The sequence below is a fragment of the Neltuma alba genome, unplaced genomic scaffold, assembly GCF_004799145.2.
Source record: "Neltuma alba isolate B1F8T4 unplaced genomic scaffold, ASM479914v2 tig00007386_pilon, whole genome shotgun sequence".
Taxonomy (NCBI): Eukaryota; Viridiplantae; Streptophyta; class Magnoliopsida; order Fabales; family Fabaceae; genus Neltuma; species Neltuma alba.
In genome coordinates this window covers 65,723-84,891 of record NW_021634768.1, presented here as the reverse complement: position 1 = coordinate 84,891, position 19,169 = coordinate 65,723, and the positions used below count along the sequence as shown (strand labels likewise).

General features: G+C 32.3%; 1 protein-coding gene across 2 annotated transcripts; it reads right to left on the bottom strand.

The window, feature by feature from the left end:
- Positions 1-2,552: 2,552 nt before the first annotated feature.
- Positions 2,553-5,478, bottom strand: LOC114752440 (transcription factor HBI1). 2 transcript variants are annotated; one of them, XM_028941183.1, is made up of 7 exons: positions 4,758-5,478; positions 4,313-4,531; positions 4,060-4,194; positions 3,825-3,896; positions 3,518-3,724; positions 3,235-3,343; positions 2,553-2,759 (listed from the first exon to the last, which is right to left on the bottom strand). In XM_028941183.1, the coding sequence occupies exons 1-7, from the start codon at positions 5,253-5,255 to the stop codon at positions 2,722-2,724; spliced, it is 1,278 nt and encodes a 425-aa protein (XP_028797016.1). In that variant the 5' UTR covers positions 5,256-5,478; the 3' UTR covers positions 2,553-2,721. The 2 variants fall into 2 exon arrangements, with proteins under 2 accessions (XP_028797016.1, XP_028797017.1); XM_028941184.1 differs by having other exon boundaries at positions 3,235-3,304.
- Between the last annotated feature and the right edge of the window lie 13,691 nt (positions 5,479-19,169).

The window sequence follows — 19,169 nt, the reverse complement described above, 5'->3', positions numbered from 1 at the left end:
CCATTGTGTTGACACTATGTCATAATAGAAGGTATGATCAATCCTTGGATGAACAAACCAAGGTCGCTATTTCTGAGGTTAAGGATACTGAAACACTGCTATCAGCTATAAGCAGAGCCACAATTGTGTGAATAGGTCAAATAGTTCTTGAAGTGGAATTCATCCCTCTAAGCTCAAATTGGCCCGGTATGGGGTCTTATGGTTAAGACTTCGGATTTTCCGAATAAGAATGAGACAAAAATTGGAAGATAAGGTGGTCTCAACCATTAGAGTTTCACTTAATTTTTTGTTTGCGCGGCAAGGATTGTATGTTTTTTATTTAAAAAAAAAAAATCTTGGAATGTGCGATGTGAAAGGAAAGGTAGAGATAGAGAGAGAATGAGAGAATTGAGAATGGATTTTTCTTTAATTTTCTATTCAAATAAAGAAAAAGTGGGACAAAGGAAAGGAAAATCCACGGTCATCGCTTACCATGCATAGGAACAAAGGGAATCAACAAGATCTTGGGCTATGTGGATGGGACAGGTCCACCATTTTCGCCATTGTGGATGGCTTGAAAGTGAATGAAAATTGAAAGCTGAGGCTCTTGAAGAAGAAACCTCAGTCTGCCCTTGGCAACCTCAAAGTGGTCCCCACAATAATCACCATCCCCAACCTAAAACTGAAAGCCTCCTTTCCTTCGTATCAAGATCCAATACTTTGCCTCTTGATTATTTGCAAGAGGCGTTTGAACTGCTCCTAGAGGGTATCCCTAGTCTTAAGGCACTCCCTCTGTTCTTCTTTTTGGAAATTTCTTCAATCTCGTTCCTCTAATTTGGTGAATTATCTAATTCTGACCTAAACGACAGGTCTTTGACTAGACATTGACAGAAATATTTCTCAGAAAGGCTTGAAAGGGTAAGGGTTAGAGAACCTATCTTTTATAGCCTAGGTTTGTATATTAACTAGCAGCCTGAGAACCTGTTAATGAGTTTGTGGGCATTTGAAGAACACTGAAAAGAACATTATTTATTTCTTTTCCTCTTTTCATGGAACGGTTTTTTGTCCATACTGTGCAAAGCATTTCAAGTTTGAACATTCATTTAAACCAGTTGAGAAAAATACGAGTAAATGTGGGGGTTTTGATTGAGATGAAGGAAAATTCTTTTGGGGTACTTGACGGACAGAGAAACCAGCCTAATAAATGGAAGAAGTGGACATGTCTGGTCATCCCTGAGGTCTATCCCCTTATGGTTAGGGCTCTGTATTCATCATTCTCTGCCTTAGCTATTTGCTGTCTCAATCAACTGACTATTATTCTGTCCCCAAAGGCGCCCTTTATGAGGTCCACTATCATGCTTTTGTCTTCTGTCTCTCTCAAGCATCTTCAATCTTGTCTTCTGGTTCACCCGCCATAACAATATAATGGGTTTGGCTTTAGAACCTCAAACCCTCCACTGTCACAACTCACGACTTAATTGGCTTCTTTTTTTTCTGTGGCATTTTTTTCCTTTATACTTCCATTGAGATTCGAGATTATTTCAGTCCACAGAAAGGTTTTAGTTTCATGATTCATCACTATTTTAAAGTATTTTATTTAAGAATGAATTGGTGGTTTTGAGTTATTAAAACTACTGCCTTTGTTGATACATGGGTCTCCTTCAAGTTTGGATGCTGCATTTTTAAATTTGAGATCCCCAACTTAGGCAGCCTACTTAGAGAGAGAGAGAGAGAGAGAGAGAGACTATAAACTGGGGAGAAAAAAAACAGAGTCTTGTGCATACTAGTCCTTCTTAAAAACGATATTTTTTCCCCTTTCAAAATTGTCATGATGTTGAACCCATTAGCAAAGATGGCCAACATGTCCAAACAAGATGTTGATCTCATTATCAAGTGCCCAACTTGCTATTAAATATGGTTTTTTTTTTTTGGCTTCTGCTATTAAAATATGCTAGCAGAGAAATAGAAATTGTGGACCCCATACAATGTAGGACTCATTCATTGCCTAGACATGCATGCATGCATGCATCCATGAATGCATGCATACATACATAACGCTCAAATTGCATTTCATTGCAGTACAATGATTTTTTTTGAGTGAAATATAATGACAATTTGTTTACAATGAGATGGCGCTGTTGGTGATTTGTCGTGATACGTCTCAATGGCAATTGACCATTCGGTTAATTGTTATAACATATTTCGATGACATTGAAGTGTCTTCTGGTAAAATAAATTCATACATGAGATTCTTGAAAAGTTATTGACTATTAGATTGTGAGATCTTCATGCTCAATTATTTAGTGGCTCTAGATATCAAGAAGGCAGCGACCCCTAAAAAAGATCTGCTAAACTTAGGTTGTAACAGTACAAGGTTTCCCACGTTTATAAATTTACAGAAACTATTATACACAAGTTAAGAAAATAGTAAATCAACAGTAATTTCTTTACCAGGTTGTACCAAGTATCACTAGTCATATGCCTTGCCCTTCTGTACGTATTTTACTGTTGTTTTGGTTAAGGGAACAAGAGGCAGAGGAAAGTTGTGATCTGAATAAAGCTAAATTGAGGAATTGAAGTCAAAAGGGTGTGAATCTGATATTTATTTATACTATGGAGAACGTATACAAACAATATATGTTATGTACTCGAAAAGAAAATTAAAAAGAAAAAAAAATCTTGACAAGAGTCATTCAGATTCACTGAGCTCATCCAACAAGTTGGAATATAACATCAGCTTCTTCACATCTCCATCTTTAGATTGCTAGCTTCAATTAGTCCTGCACATATATACCGTTACAAGACATTTCAGAAACAGGTCTAAGTTCAGCAAGCCAAAGATCAATTTTCTACTCCAGATCCTTAATCCTAACCCCGTGATTTAAAATGACTAATCCATTGAACATTTATTATCCACATTACTCATCTTAGTCCACAGGGTAAGTATATCTTTTGTCATGATATGCAGAAACAGCAATGAGCATTAAATAGTATATGCATTGAGTCAAAAGTCTACACCCCTTTTACTTGCTATTCCTATGAGAGAAAGAAGTGGGAAAGGGAAAGAAGAATCGGAAAAGATTAAAAAAAGGTCTCAGTATTCATATGCACTCATCAATATCAGCTGGGGGGCTCCCAGTCTCATGTCTCTGTCACCCCATTAAAAATCCACCCCACTTTATATCTACTTCCAAGCTCTGAGATATCAGGCTATAGAGAAAAAGTGATTTGACAGCACATGAATTTTTAGCTAACCTGTGAATGGCTGAGAAGGAAAGGACGACGTTGTTGATCTGGCTTGATCAAAAGCCACATTGTACAGGTTCTGCAAATCAGCTTCACAGTTTGAAAATGGCAGAATTTGCTGCAGTCCACGCAGACCAGATTAAATTGAGAAAACAGATTACCATAACCAGATCACTAGGACACAGACAAATCCAACATAAACTTAACACAACATGGAACAAACATAGTTACTGTATTCTTAAAATACTATGAATTATGACAGATAATACAGAGGAGCAAGAGAGGAACGTACATTGAAACATGGTGGCTCAAGAAACGTTTCGTTTGGCAAGGATACAGGGGCACTAATGGTCCTTCGAAGTCCCAAATCTGGAGGGTTTATGCCCATATCTAATCCGGAACATGAAGCAACATGTTGTGTTGGATTAAACTGAAGATAGGCAGGGTTAAGTGTCATATCTATGGCTGGAAAACTCGTAGAAGCACAAGCAGGAAAAACCTGTGAAAATATCATCGAAAAAACGTTTATTATTATTAATGAGTTTGAAATGTCATTGGTAGTGGAAGCTTGGAGTTCTGCTATTTTCATTTCTCTTTACCTCTTTGGTAAACAGATCGTCAACGTTGAAGTCAATCCTTGGGTTTACAGCAGCTAGTTTCATCGACAAAAACTGCATTTTTATGAGAACAACATTATAAGTCACATGAGTTTGGATCAAGTTTAAAGTCTGTGTCAGTGTCTTGCTTGAAGCTTTTTTTTTGGGGGGGGGGGGGTGTTTACTGAAGCCTGTGGCTTCAACCTAACGGAAAATGATGAAGCGGGTGATGTCTAACCTCTACTTGTCGTTGAAGAGATTGAACATAATTGATGATTTCATCGAGCATTCCAGCTTTTCCTGTGATTTTGTTACAACCAGGCACTAAACCTTGTAAATACTTCATTCTCTCGCTAATTTTTTCCCTTCTAACCTGCAATAGGACGAAACAGAGCTTGCATTGTTCAATTACCAGAAGCAAAATCCACAAAGAAAACCGCTGAAAGAAAAGGAAAGAAAAGAAAACGGATCGGTAATTTTCGAGTTCTTACTCTTTCTGCTAAGCTATGGCTATCAGTGGCTTGTCCACGACGTGCTCGGACATGAATGTAGTCAGGCTTCTGATTTTGAACCTCAGACGCTTTTGAATTCTCTTTCGAAGATTCTGCAGATGTTTCTCTGTTCTTGTCATTATTATCTCTTGTGACTTTGGGTTCCCCTTTCTCAACACTCGTTTTGTTTTTCTTGCTCTTCTCATTTTCTGCAACAGCCTATACCCATTGAAACACATACAATTTTCATTTACGTTAGATCATTGCCATATAATATGCATACATCGTAATACATTACCAGTATCGTCCATATAAGATACAAAATTCATAAACAAACAACTCCATGCAAGCACGTGGAGATGTATCTGGACCAAGTTATTATTTCTGAACAGTGAAAGAAAGACGTCTAGCTTTCCATTGCCATGAAGCGAAACATGACACACACCTTGGGGATCTGAGCTTTATCAGATTTCCTCTTCTTGAAGCTCTCTCTCCCACTTGTCGATCTCATCTTCTCCGTTGGCGTGGCAGCCGCCGACGCCACCACAGACGGCGGGCAGCTAGAAGTCCTCGAAATTGCAGAGCTCACGTTAAATCCAGAAGACACAAATCCCGTACCAGGCAAGCCGGCCTTATCCAATTCGGACCACCCATTTTCCCAACCCGGGGCTGGCTTCACCGAGCTGGCATTAGCAGCCACCTCACCAAGCCCAGAACCGCCACCGCCGCCATTGATCACCATCAATCCCCCAGAATTCGGAACTTGCAGAGGCGAGAACGCAGCGTCAAACCCATTCCCAGAAAAGTAGTTCTGGTTCTGATGATGGTGATGAAACTGCGGTTGCTGCCATTTCATCCTGTCTCTTTGCGTTTCTAACAATGTCAATGTCATATCAGAGCAGGACTCGGCGAGATTCTCCGAACTGTTCAGACAACGCAGCATATTAACATAAATAAGCTATACGGATAACGTGGGCAGGGTGCGAGGAACAGTGAGTGAACTAACTAGCACTTTAGAGTTGGCAACAGCGGAAGAGAAACGGGGGAAGAAGAGAGGGATGGTTTAAGGGTGAAGAAGAAGAAGAAGAAGAGGTTAGGTATATATAAATGGGGAAAATGGCTGATTTAATAATTTAATAATTAAAAAAACGAAATTGAAAAAAAGGAGGGTGGGCGATTGCCGGAATGTGAAGAGGGGTAGGGGAGAAGTGGTCGGAATTATTAGGGGGGGGAGAGAGAGAGAGAGGATAGGGATTGCAAGGGACAGGATGGGGCAGAGGAGGAGGTGGGGGGAGTGGGTCCCACTGACATGACCGCCACGTGGGCGTGTCCCAAAACGGAGACGTTTTTGTGTTCTCATGATTATGAGCAACGGGGTTGCCCCTCGCTCTTGGAGTCCCTTGCAAGTAATTCCCCGCCCTCCTCCCCCATCAGATCTTCTTTCCCTTCTGAAATCTTCCTTCCCAATTCACATTTTACATAATGCAAACTGCTCCAATTTCACATTTTGCTGAATCTAAATTTTTTTAATTCATCTATTATATTCTTAATAAATAATTCCAACTCACTAATCATCTATCTATTATATCCTCAATAAAAAGTTTGAATTTATAATCTCATTATTAAAAAAAATTAAAAAAAAATAGTGTCACTAATCAAAAAGTCATTCGCTATTTTACTAATATTTTGTTACACATATCATCAAGTCAAACTTCAAACCAAAATATTAGTAAAATCTACCCTAAATTGCTTTTTTTTTTAGGTTAAAGTATTTTTTTAATCATATTTTTTAATTGAGAGATAACAAGCCTAATTTATACTTTTTTTTTAAGGGTAATATTGGATCTTAGGGAAATAATCCTTCAATGGTTGCAAACCACAAACAGTTAAAATTGAATTTCACACTCTTTTAAGGATGCCACTTGCTCTTTAATGAAAATACGTTCTTGCCCCTAACATTAGGAATGGAGTACTTAAAAATCAATAACTTGTTGTATTGTAATACGAGAAACAACAAAAAGTTTGATTGGGTTGTTTTATATGAATCAAATTGATGCGCTGCTTTTTAATAATAACAACGATGGACCAAACGCAGACTGATAATATAAAAATTAGTTGATATTTAATTTAATTTTAAATATAAAATTTTAATTTATTTTATCTTCAAATAATTTTTATAACATTTGTATTGTTAAGGAGTTACTATTAATAAATAATTAAAACATACATGATTAATAAAAATATTTTTAAAAAATAACATTTATTTATTATAAATATCTAATTAAATTAAATTTTTTAATTTATTTAAATTACTTAACTAGATTTTATATTAATTATCAAGAATTTTATTATTAAAAAAAAACCCAAACGTACAAGCGTAGACTGGGGCACTGGGCGCATAGGATTTGGGGGGTATTTAACTGGGGCCCAGGAAGGATGGCGGGAAGGTCGGTCCAACTGACGTCTGCCTGTCACATGGGTGGTCCACGTGGCAGTGGGAGGGCCAATTTATGACGTGTCAGAGATGACGTGGCGGCTGGAGAACGGGGGATATCATCAGCGCTTCCCGTCGTCGTTGATTGGTACTTGTTACCTTGGAATTTGCGACCGCCACACGCGCCACACCATCAATTAAATCATTTCACATTAGAACGTGCATCCCACGCGCTCCCCTAACGGCACTGTACAGTACTTTGATTGTTTTCTGCATTCCCGATTCTGCACTGCATCCCCTTCCTTATATGGTAAGTTAGCTACTGTTCATTTTAATATATTACTGAAAATTAAATTAAATAATATAAAAGGTATTAATAAAATGAATGAAGGGTCGCTATATTTGAAGGTTGAAGAGACTAAATTGAGGGCGAGGAATCTCCTATTATAGTAATAACCTATGTACTTTTGTCATTTTAATAGTTTGCTTTTCCACCTAACTTGATGATTAAAACCCTTAATATCTTTTATTTTTTTCTGCGAACCCTTAGTCATATCTTCATAATTATATATACACATAATCATCAATTATTCCCCAAAAGCATTATATTAAGTGAGGATCTCACAAAAAGAACCTAGAAAATACTAAATTTAAAATGAGTCTTATTTCTTATATTTTAATAGGTTTTGATTATATTTTATTAAAAAAATAACACTGTTTTTGTTGGAATTCTTGGCTTGATATTTAATATATTTTTTTTTTGGAATTTTCCCATAAATACTTAAAAATCCATGGCTGATTTGTATTTGCGTAAATTTTAAATTAGATTTGAGTGCTCATCATTTAGAAATTACGATCGAATAATTTATTTTATAATTTTGCTTTTAATTTGAACAAGAAATAAATTAAATATTTTTTACAAAAATTACATATATATGAAACATAGAATTAGAAGCATATATATAAACAATTGTGTGATAAATATGATTATATTACATACTAACTCCAATTCTAAATATAGGAGTTAGATAAAAATTTATTTTTGTCATAAATGTAAAATTTCAATCCACTTTATTTTTTTAATTTATAATCATTTTCTCAAAGTATTCTTATTATTAATTGTATATGGTAAGAGACTTTCTTCTTAAGTGGTAATTATAAGCTTATAATACACATTATTAGGAAGGATATTTTATAAAAACTAACACGTATTTGTTATAAACAACTAACTTAACTAATTTTTGTAATATCAACAAATCAACTATCCATCTTTTATATCAAAGATTAGATGTATTATTAACATATATATATATATATATATATATATAAAGCTCAGTGGCTATACATGATATGATGGTTTTTAGACAAAAACTAAGATCCCATGAAATTCAACAGTTGGATTTGATAATGATATATGTTTTGAATAAATCAAATCACAAGAAAGGTTGGAGCGTGACATATATAAATAATTTAGAGTCAATTTCAACAAGTTAATGATGTGCGTGCCTTTATTTGTTTGATTAATCAAACATTATAAAAGTCAGTGTGCATAGACTTTGAAGAAATTGATTGATGGATATATATTAACAACATATATATATACACACACACACACACCACTATATAATAATTAGAGTGATTAGCTACGTACTACTAAACAAAGCACCACTTTTTTATTTTTATTGTTTTTGGAATTAATTAATTAGTGCGTACTTTTCGTTAAATTTCAGTGATTGCATTCACGTTACGTTGTCATACAATTAATCATGCATGCATATTCAATTCGCATTCATAAATACTCCCTCTTGTCTTATACTCCTCCGATCATATTTATTAGGCACTTCTAGCATGTTTCACACAGACCATAAAAAACCTTAAACTTCACTAACTTTCATTTAAAATTTAATAACTTTCCAACTTTATCCCTATTTAATATACATTATATCTCATATAAACAAAGTCAACACAATAATAAATGAGGAGTAAAATTGTACATCCATAAAAAAATTTCTCTCAGTGCCATATAAATAGGACTAAAATATACCTTTTCTTTCTGCCTTATAAATAGAATCAAAAGAGTATATAAGTTTCAAATAATCCAATCATGTTTAACGAACTAACAGTTAAAACTAGTTAAAAATAATATATAGTTAGAAATATAATTTTTTTTCAAATTTGCCCTCATTTATTAAAAGAATAAATGAGAGGGGCAATAAATAAAAAGGTGATAAAAGAAAATATATGGCGGTAATATTACTAAAAGAAAGGGAAGCATTAAATACAGTCAATTAAAGACAAAATAAGGAAAAAAAAGTAATAAATGCTCAAATAAACTAAAAAATAAAACTAATATTTTGGACTAAACTCCTCTCTAAAAGTGAAGCTTATATATAAGATCGGCGGAAGTATATTAACTATTGCATTGCAACCTTAATTATCAATACAGTATCTCTATTGATGATATATAATTAGGTGAATGTTGTAATTAAATTAAATAAACACACACATGTGCATACGTACGTAGTTTTCAAATGGATGAAAGTTAGTTGGAATGTTATTATTAGCTCACACAATAAATTAAATACTGCCTTAAAAAATTCTGAAATATATGCATATTGATAATTAACGGCATTTATTAAGTAGCAGGGCTCACTGATGGCCTAGGTTGTTCCAAGTAGTTTATATTTAAAATATAAATAATACTCTTCCGGTTTTAAATATAAAACTTTTTACAAAAAAAGTCATATATTTGGGACTGGATGAGTATATAATTTTGGGAAAAAATCGGGAAACTTAATTTTATCGTTAAGATCATGTATGATACTGATGATGATGGGTTGCCAATGGGCAAATGTGGATGTATGTATACAGGAGTCAGTGGTCTAAATCATGCTTTGCTTGCAAATGTATATTAATTCATGGCTGCCATTGAAGGGGTAAATTGGAAGGTAAGCAGCGTTACCAAATTAATATATATATATGATTAATTGATTTGATATAAATAAGAAATGAATGAAACAAAGTAAATTACTTAATTTTAATACATGTAATATGATTTTTAAAATACCTTTATAACATTGTAGTATATATTTGTCATAAGCAAAATAAATTAGTTTGAAACAAAAATAATAAATATGGTAGATAAATTAAATGAATTAAAATTTTATATTTAAAACTAAAATCAATTTTCTGACCTACTGGATCTGTATTCAAGATGAGAGTACTAATCAATTAAATGATTGATACAACTGTAAATAAAAAAAGTAGAAATTAGAAATTGCAGAGGGGATGAGGGCAACTTCCACGATGATGATGAGGTGATGGGGCCTCCTCGCCCCTCACATCTTTCTCTAACTTCACTTTATTTCTTTTCTTTATAGTGTTTCCCTGCCAAATGATTCCTCCAATGTTTCTTTCTCCTCATCATGAACACACAACTTACATATCTATATATATATATATATGAAATTAATTATTGACTTTTATTATTCTGCGTCACGAAATATGAATATCCTTCTTCCTTAACATAATTTCATCTTCTCTCGGGGCTCCCTACCTCCATAAATTTTTGGATTCATTTGCAGGCACTCTCTATTATTTTTGTTTATACATTAGGATTCGAATTGTGTGTGTGTGTGTGTGTGTGTGTAATGTGTGAAGATTAACTTGGATGGATGTAATTGATTATTGGGAGACCCAGATCAAGTTTAGTTCTCAAGCTTTAATAAGTTTTAGCAATATTTGATTTGCATATAATAACACATATTTGTTGAAATTTTTTATTTGATATTTAGTTTTTTTTTTAATGGGATGATCCGTGACTACTTTGCTGATAGAATGTATGTTGAAGAAGAAGAAAAAAGAAAGAAAATGATACTACCTCTAGTTCTTAATATAAGACCTCATTTAATTTTTATTTTAATCCTAAATATAAGACCCCAATATATTTTGTCTCTCATATTTATCTATTTTTTCTGAAAGTAGTCCTTGTAATAATAATATTTTTAACACATATACTTGATTAGTAAAGATATTTTAAAAAAGATAATACTCCTCCAGTCCTTAATATAAGACCCATTTAACTAATTTAATTAAATTAAGGAAGTTAGATACATTAGTTAATTATAAGAAATGTGACACGTTTTTCTTAAAATACCATATTCATCTTTCTTAATATCACATCTTCCTTTTTTATTTGATTATGGTTGAGGGATTATCCATAGGGGTAATTTAGAGAAAATTAATAAATATGAGAAATGGGTCTTATATTTAGAACCAAAACCAACTCAACTATTGGGTCCTATATTAAGGACTGAAGGAGTATTTAATTATCACAAATGACTAACTTAATTAGTTTTTTTAATCTTTTTAAATTATTTAACTAACTCTTATATTATAAAACGAATGTAGTATCCCATCGTCCTGTACGCGCGCCTCTGCTGCTGCCCGCTCCCATGGCTTCGATCAGAGTTGCAGATTTTTTTTTTTTTTTAATTATCTACACAATAATCTGTGTCAAGCGTCATTAATTTTCTCCTGATCTTATCGAAATATCTCGCCCTCTCATATACATACATACTATATACTATATTCTCTCTCATATATCTTTAATATAAAAATTAGTTATCTAATTTGAGTAGATTAAAAAAATTAGTTAGATTAATTACTTGTAATAAATAGATATTGTTTTTCCTGAAATATTCTCACTGTTAGAACTACTCTTATTACAAGGACTAGTTTGAGAGAAAAATAGATAAATATAAAAAACAAAGTAGATTCGAGTTTTATATTTAAAACCAAAATAGAAGTCAAACGAACTCTTATATTAAAGATAGGAAGTAGTATATCATATTAGTTCAGATATGTACTTGGTATTCATACGTGTATTGAGTGGATAAGATAAGGCCACCCAGTGATCGTAGCATACATACATATACATTTGTGTGTGTGTGTGAATCCTGGTTGTTGCAGTAGGATGCTTTTGCACAAAGTATAGATACAGATGGCGATGGCTCAGAATGCAAAGACGGTGAGAAAGAGAATTGACGAGTTCTTGAACGCTCCATTAGTTCACACACACACACACACACACACACACAAACACACACTCTAGAGTGTGTATGTATGTGTGTGGACGTGTGAGGCACAAGTCTCTCTCTTCTATAAGTTCACTCTCATCATGTTTGGCTAAGATTAAAAACACCTTTAAGCTTTATTTACTTTGTCACCTGAAGCTTAATATTTCTTCCAATTTTGTTTTTATTTAATATATATATTTTAACAGTATTAACTTAAAAATAAAATAATATATATTCATGTAAAAGATTTAATGATATGACTTGTAAATATATAGAACCCAACAAAATATTATCTCTCTAGCTTATAAAAGATCAAAGAAGTAATTAGATTAGGTGTTAACAATGAAGGAATCAGGTGTTAACAATACATTCTTTGATTTAATTCAGCCTAATAACTATTTGAATTTGACTCAATAATATTAAATACTACCTCCGGTCCTAATTATAAGAGTTAGTTGACTAATTTAAGGAGATTAAGGAAATAAGTTAAGTTAGTTATTTGTAATAAATATGTGTTGTTTTTTCTAAAATATCCTTGCTAATCAAGTGTGTTGGCTAAAAATACTATTATTAGAAGAACTATATTGAAAAAATATATATAAATATGAGATATAAATTAGATTTTGGTCTTATATTTAGGATCAAAATAAAAAACAAATGAGGTTTTATATTAACTACCAGAGGTAGTACTAAATAATTGTGCCATACATTAAAAAAAAGAGTGTAATTGAGTACGTAGTTTATATTTTATAAATTAAAGATCATAATTATTTATTTATGAATGTTATTCTGAGCATTATTCATCAGAGAGCACCCAGAGACTGCAAACCGAGCGTTACCAAATTTGAAAGCAACATCTCATATACCCACTCCCACTTCTTTCTCCCTTTCCTCGTTCCACCCATACTTCAATTTTCTCACTTTTAATTCACACACGCACTACCAAAACAATTATTTGAAATTCATCATGTTGCCTTCTTATCATTTAATTTCATGTAGATTCTTTTCCACATAACGATTTTAATGAATACTGCTTCTGATATTTAATAGAAGAACTAGTTAGGCTTTTAATTTGATCTTGCATATAAGATCCTAATTCTCTTTATCTCTCATATTTATCTATTTTTTTAAGGTAGTCCTTGTAAAACTTGTATATGTTAAATGTTTAGTAAGGATATTTTAGAGAATATAATACATATTTATTACAAACAACTAACTTAACAAGATGTAGTATCAGTTATATAGGGGGAATCAAATTTTAATCACATCATCTTCAATTCCTTTAAAATTAGGATCATATAACATGGGAGTGCATCAGAGGGAACTGACCAGGACTATGTGTCTTCCCCAAATTTTCAATTTTTTAAGTTTTACTTTCCTTTTCCCATTCCAAACATATGAGTTAGATAATTAATTAGTGTAAAGATTAAGAAAATTAGTTAAACTAATTATTTGTAAAAATAAATAAATGTGTATTAGTTTTTAAGAGTACTCATTTTAATTATTTGCATTAAAAACTATTACATTATGAAAAACCTTCTCAAATATGTATAATTAATGGGAAAAATTCAGCAACAAGCACGTAGCATAACTTAGCTGGTAAGATAATTGTACTGGATTAACTAGAAGTTTCGTGTTTAAGTCCTATATATAATTGTGTTAAATGCTTGTTGAGAAAGTTTTTTTTTTTAAACTTGGTTTAAATTTTCTACTATCTGTGATTTCTAATTCGGATCCTTCTCATGACTAAATTTTGACTCTGCCCTATTTTGTGTGTGTGTGTGTGTGAGAGAGAGAGAGAGAGAGAGAGAGAGAGACGGTGCATGCATTTGACAAATTAATAAAAGATTGGTGAGAGACAAAATAAATGTTGGACAGCCGCATGGTAATTAATCAAAGAGGCACAACATAAGACACAATTGCCATGTCTCTGCCTGCCATCACCAACCTCACCTATATTAATGCCCAATTCTCCATATCTCTCCTAATTAATTACTCAACTATTGATTCAATATATATAAATATATATTTTTCCGGTTCTAAATATAAGACCCTTATACTGGTATATATAAAGGTCTTATATTTAAAACCGGAGAAATATATATATATGTGCCATACATATTTTTAATTTAATTTTGTCGTTTTAATAACAAAATCTTTTCTAGAATCAAATTAAACTCGTTTCGCGGCATTTCTAGTAATTTTTAATTTAATGTGGTGTATAAAATATCAATAGCCAAATTATTGGCACAGTGTTTAAGTGTACTTGCGACAAAATTTATTTGCATATTTCTTTTCCTGTCCTTTTAAATTTTTTAACATATGTAGGATTTTGTCCTCGCTAAATTAATTTGCCTCAGCCATATTAAGTTCCATTAATGACATTAATTAAGCCAAATCCTATGTATGGAAAATGCAAATTAAAGCTAATTTTATTACTACTGCTTCCCCTTTCAAGTGCAACTTTCACGACTTTCTGTTGATAAATATGCTTTATTTTCTTTATTACTATTATGTCTAGGACTAGCACATTTATTTCTTTAATTATATTGCAGATGATGAGCAGACTTTCAATATTGAATTGCTTTAGGCCTTATAGTTAAAAGTAGTTAATCAAAAATTATCTACCATCAGCCAACTAGCTCCCTATGTCTCAATAATGCAATCCAAACAAATGCCTTTGTGGTAAATGAGGCGTGTTCTTCTTGATGATACTTTTTTTTAAGGAAAAACAATAGAAAAATAATTTCTGAATTTTAAAATTTCTAAACAGTCATCTAAATAAATAAAATCCTAGTTTAGATATAGATAATCAAATTAAGATTTACAAATTTGCTAAAAATGAGCATATCATCCTCTATTTTTTTAAAGAAAAAATATCAAACTTGTTAATAGCGTTAAAAAACTTGTTATCCGTATTATTGAAATAATAAAAATTCTCAAAAAAATAGTTGTTGACCGCCAGAGCTCTAAGTGACCTGTAATTGGCCAGTTGCTAGACACCTGAATTCTGGCGATTGTTGCACGCGCCAAAACTCTGGCCAGTATAAAGAACAATATAATTATTTAAATAAATTTATAAATCTCAATTTCGCCCTTGTATCTAAACTACAATTTTGTTTAGTTAAGTAACTATTTGAAAATTTTGAATTTTAAGAATATTTTTCTGTATTTTTTTTAATCGACTTGCATGTGATTTTAATGGCACTCATATCATGAGAGAGAGAGAGAGGGAATCTAACAGAATAATGAAGTGACAAAAATGTCACTTTCGATTCACGATCACCAACGTCTCAGAGACTTTTTGAATTTCGCCAGAAGTAGGAGGAGGACTGACACATAAAATTTTGCAGCGGGAGGCCTGAATCAGACTCAAAAGGGTCACTGTAAATGGTGGCTACAATTACAAAATGTCTGTCCAGTGGTTGAAAATGAACCCACTAATTTTAATTCTCAACCACAACCTTAGAAAACACATGGTTCATTTCATCCTTTTTCACGAATCAGTTTCCCCAGTCGTCTGGTTTTTGCTCCTTGACCGCATTTTCGGCGCGCATGTCCGGCTCTTATGCATGCCCTTGTATATATATGTGTATAGATATATCTGTCAAATTTATTCCAGGTTACCTAATAATAATACAAGAGAATAGGCTTCAGTTCATGATATCGAATATTCCTCACACATTATGCATGCCTTTTTTATATGAAAGTTCTTAAGGTTTGAAGGTATAGTGATTGATTGGACTTGGACCACCTTGTTACAATTGACAAGGATGCTGATACTATATGCATGTTCAAGTTATCCATTGAATGAAGACTGATATTGATGAATATATAATACTTTTTCGATTCTATATATAAAATCTTTATATATATTAGTACAAGAATTTTATATTTAGGACGGAAGAAATATGATAATTTATATAAAAATCAATCTCAATTTTTAACATGAAGGTGAAATTATTAAGACCGTCCCTCCCCCTCCTCAACCCTGGCCACGGACGTTCATGTTTTACATACGATCCACGAATATAAAATCTTTTTAGCGGCGGGTGTAGATTGTGTTTGATTGATTGCTCTTGATTAATGAAATAATTAAAGTTGGCCCAAAAAGAATAAACTTTCAAGCGTTAGCTAGTTCAAAGCATAATGATCTTTACTTTTTCAAGCGTTACGTTTCGATTTGCCAACAGATCATATCCCTTTCTGGTGGTTTTTTAAAGAGACATGATTAATGTTGATTACATCCGGACCTTGACAAAGAAACGAATAATGTCTCAAAATATGTTAATTAGGAGTACTCAAGTATTCATCAGCAAGTCTCTGTCTATATATATACTTCTCCGGTCTTTAATATAGGACCCAATTCTTGAGTTGATTTTGGTCCTAAATATAAGAGCCCTTTCTCATATGTATCAATTTTCTCTAAATTACCTCTATAGATATTCCCTCAACCATAATCAAGTAAAAGAGGGAGAGGGGGTATTAAGAAAGATGATTATAGTGTTTTAGGAAAAATGTGTCACTTTTCTTATAATTAACTAACTTACCTAACTTCCTTAATCCAATCAAATTAGTTAAATGGGTCTTATATTAAGGATCGGAGGAGTAAATCATTAATGAATGACGCTTAGCTAGTCATCCTTAAAAAACTTTTTGTGCAGATATTTTTTTGTGTTCCGGCACTCTTTTTAATGATGCCCCCGCACCCAGATACAATGAACAGGCCAACCCCATAGAGATTGAGAAATGGCAAACGTCATACTCCTCCTGTTCTCAATATACTACTCTTCCGGTCCTAATTATAAGACCCAATTGATTTATTTGAGGAGATTAAGGAAGTAAGTTAAGTTGGTTATTTATAATAAATAAGTGTTGTTATTCCTAAAATATTCTTGTTAATTAAGTATATTGGCTAAAACTATCATTATTAGAAGGATTATCTTGGAAAAAAATACATAAATATAAGAGAGAAAATGGATTGGGTCTTATAATTAGGATCAAATAAAAAGTCAAATTGGGTATTATAATAAGGACCGGAGGAGTATCTCTGATCCTAATTATAAGAGCTAGTTAACTAATTTGAGTAGATTAGAAAAAGAAGTAAAATTAGATATTTGTAATAAATAAGTGTTGTCTTTCCTAAAATATCTTTGTTAATCAAGTTTATTGGTTAGAACTACCGTTGTTAAAAGGACTACTTTGGAAAAAATGCATAAATATGATAGACAAAGTGGATTAGAATCTTATATTTAAGACTAAAATAAAAGTCAAACAATGTATTAAGTACCAGAGGTAGTAAAACTTATTTAACTGATTTGATTAGATTAAAAAAGTTAAGTAAGCTAGTTAATTATAAGTTAGAAATATACACACACACATGGTAACAAAGGCATATGGGGCTGTTCTCATCCTTCATAGTCACAAAAACTACCTCTTCACTACATGTCTCTCTGTTATAATGCCCTGTCTTTAAATATCTATTGTGTGTATCTAAATGTGTCCATCCTGAAGATATGGAGCTGCCTACGTATGAGTCTGTTTGTCTCTCCCTAAATGTACACACCCACATAAATAATCCGTTTATGTTTTGATCTTTATCCATAATGTCTTGCAAGTGGCAATATTGAATAATGTTTTAGTATGGATTAATAATTAATTAAATCTTTGGATAAGTAACAGACCCAAGTGATCACCATTCCTTGCTGTTTTTATCCTCCATATTCTAATGCTCCACAAAACATATACACACAGCAATATAATCCTAATTATATATTATTTATTTATCACTAGTATTATTATATATAATGTTTGTTTTACTGGTGAGCCATCAGAATCAAATTCAAAGGGCTAATTGACTGCTGATCTGATGTTGATGAGCTAATTTCTTGCGCAAATAATTGTGCTGTTGACAATTTCTCAAGTGATTACTTTTGGTGTTAAATATGACAGACTCCTCCGACTGTAGGACCCTATACCCAACAAACACACATGTAATGTTTTTTGCCTCTTAACAAAAAATCCCATCAATATTCAACTGAGAAATATATTATACATATATGTATAGCTTACACACACACACACACACACACACACACACAGATATAGCTTATACACAGTTGATCAGAGACGTAAGAGAGTAAGAATTGGCAATTTGAAGTGGTTGGGTTGACAACCCTTACAGCCAAACACACATTAGTTATCCATAAGTGGTCCATCTTGCTGCTGTTACTATCTCCAAAGAAACGACCACCTTCCTCAAAAGTTATCATTTAATTAATTCAATAGCTCTATTCATAAAAATATCTGTATATATAATGGCTTGTATACAACTGTTTCCCAATATTTGAATTAATGATTATAAGAAACTAATTTGACTTTGTAGGTAGCATTATGATTGAACGGAAAAAGAAAGATAATGAATGAGAAAAGAAGATATGGAAAATGCGTCTGCCAACTGTACTCAGTGAGATACACACACACACACACACATGTTTTGATTATTCCATCATGCTTTGTACAATACATCTAATGTTTGATGTGTGTGTGTGTGTTTAGATAAAATGGAATGCGACTCATCTCTCTTTGGTATTATGGCTGTGGATAACTATAAAGGTCAATACAACATGTGTTACTTATGAAAAGTTTGGAAAAACTATACAGTGGGGATTGTGACAAAGAATAATTATAACTATCTATCTGCCACAGTGCCACCATTACACAGAGAAAGAAATATTCAGTTGAGTGATCATTTTGGCTTTATATAGTTGAGTCACCTTTGTAATATTTAGGTCTAATTTCCCAATAAGAAATTGAGTTGAGTTCTCCTTCAGAGTCCTAATTGACTTGGTGCCTCTTTTTAAAGCTACATCAATTTATGAAGTTGTTCATGTTGAAATTTTACTGTGTAAGCGTGTTAAAAACTATTTAAAAAAGTCTCATACTTTCTCTGTCTCTTATTATAAGATCTAATTTTTAAATAGGCCTGTTCCTTTTTATAAGATTCTTTTTGAGTTTGTCTGAACATTTAATACATTATTACCTATTTTATCTCTATTTTAATGCATTTAATGCATTCTCTTTTTTCATTGATCTCACTATTATTCTTTCACATTTACCCATTTATATATAGAGATATATTCAGAAAAAAAATTACATTAGTTACATATTAATTACTTTTAACTAATTTTAACTATTTTCTTACACCGCACAATTTAGTTAAAATAATCTTATAATAAGAGACGGAGGGAGTATTGTTCAAGATTAATGAGAAAGTTAGTGTGTAAGTTTGAACTAATAAAAGGATTAAGAAGATAAATCTTTCAAACTGATTGTTAAGTTTTTA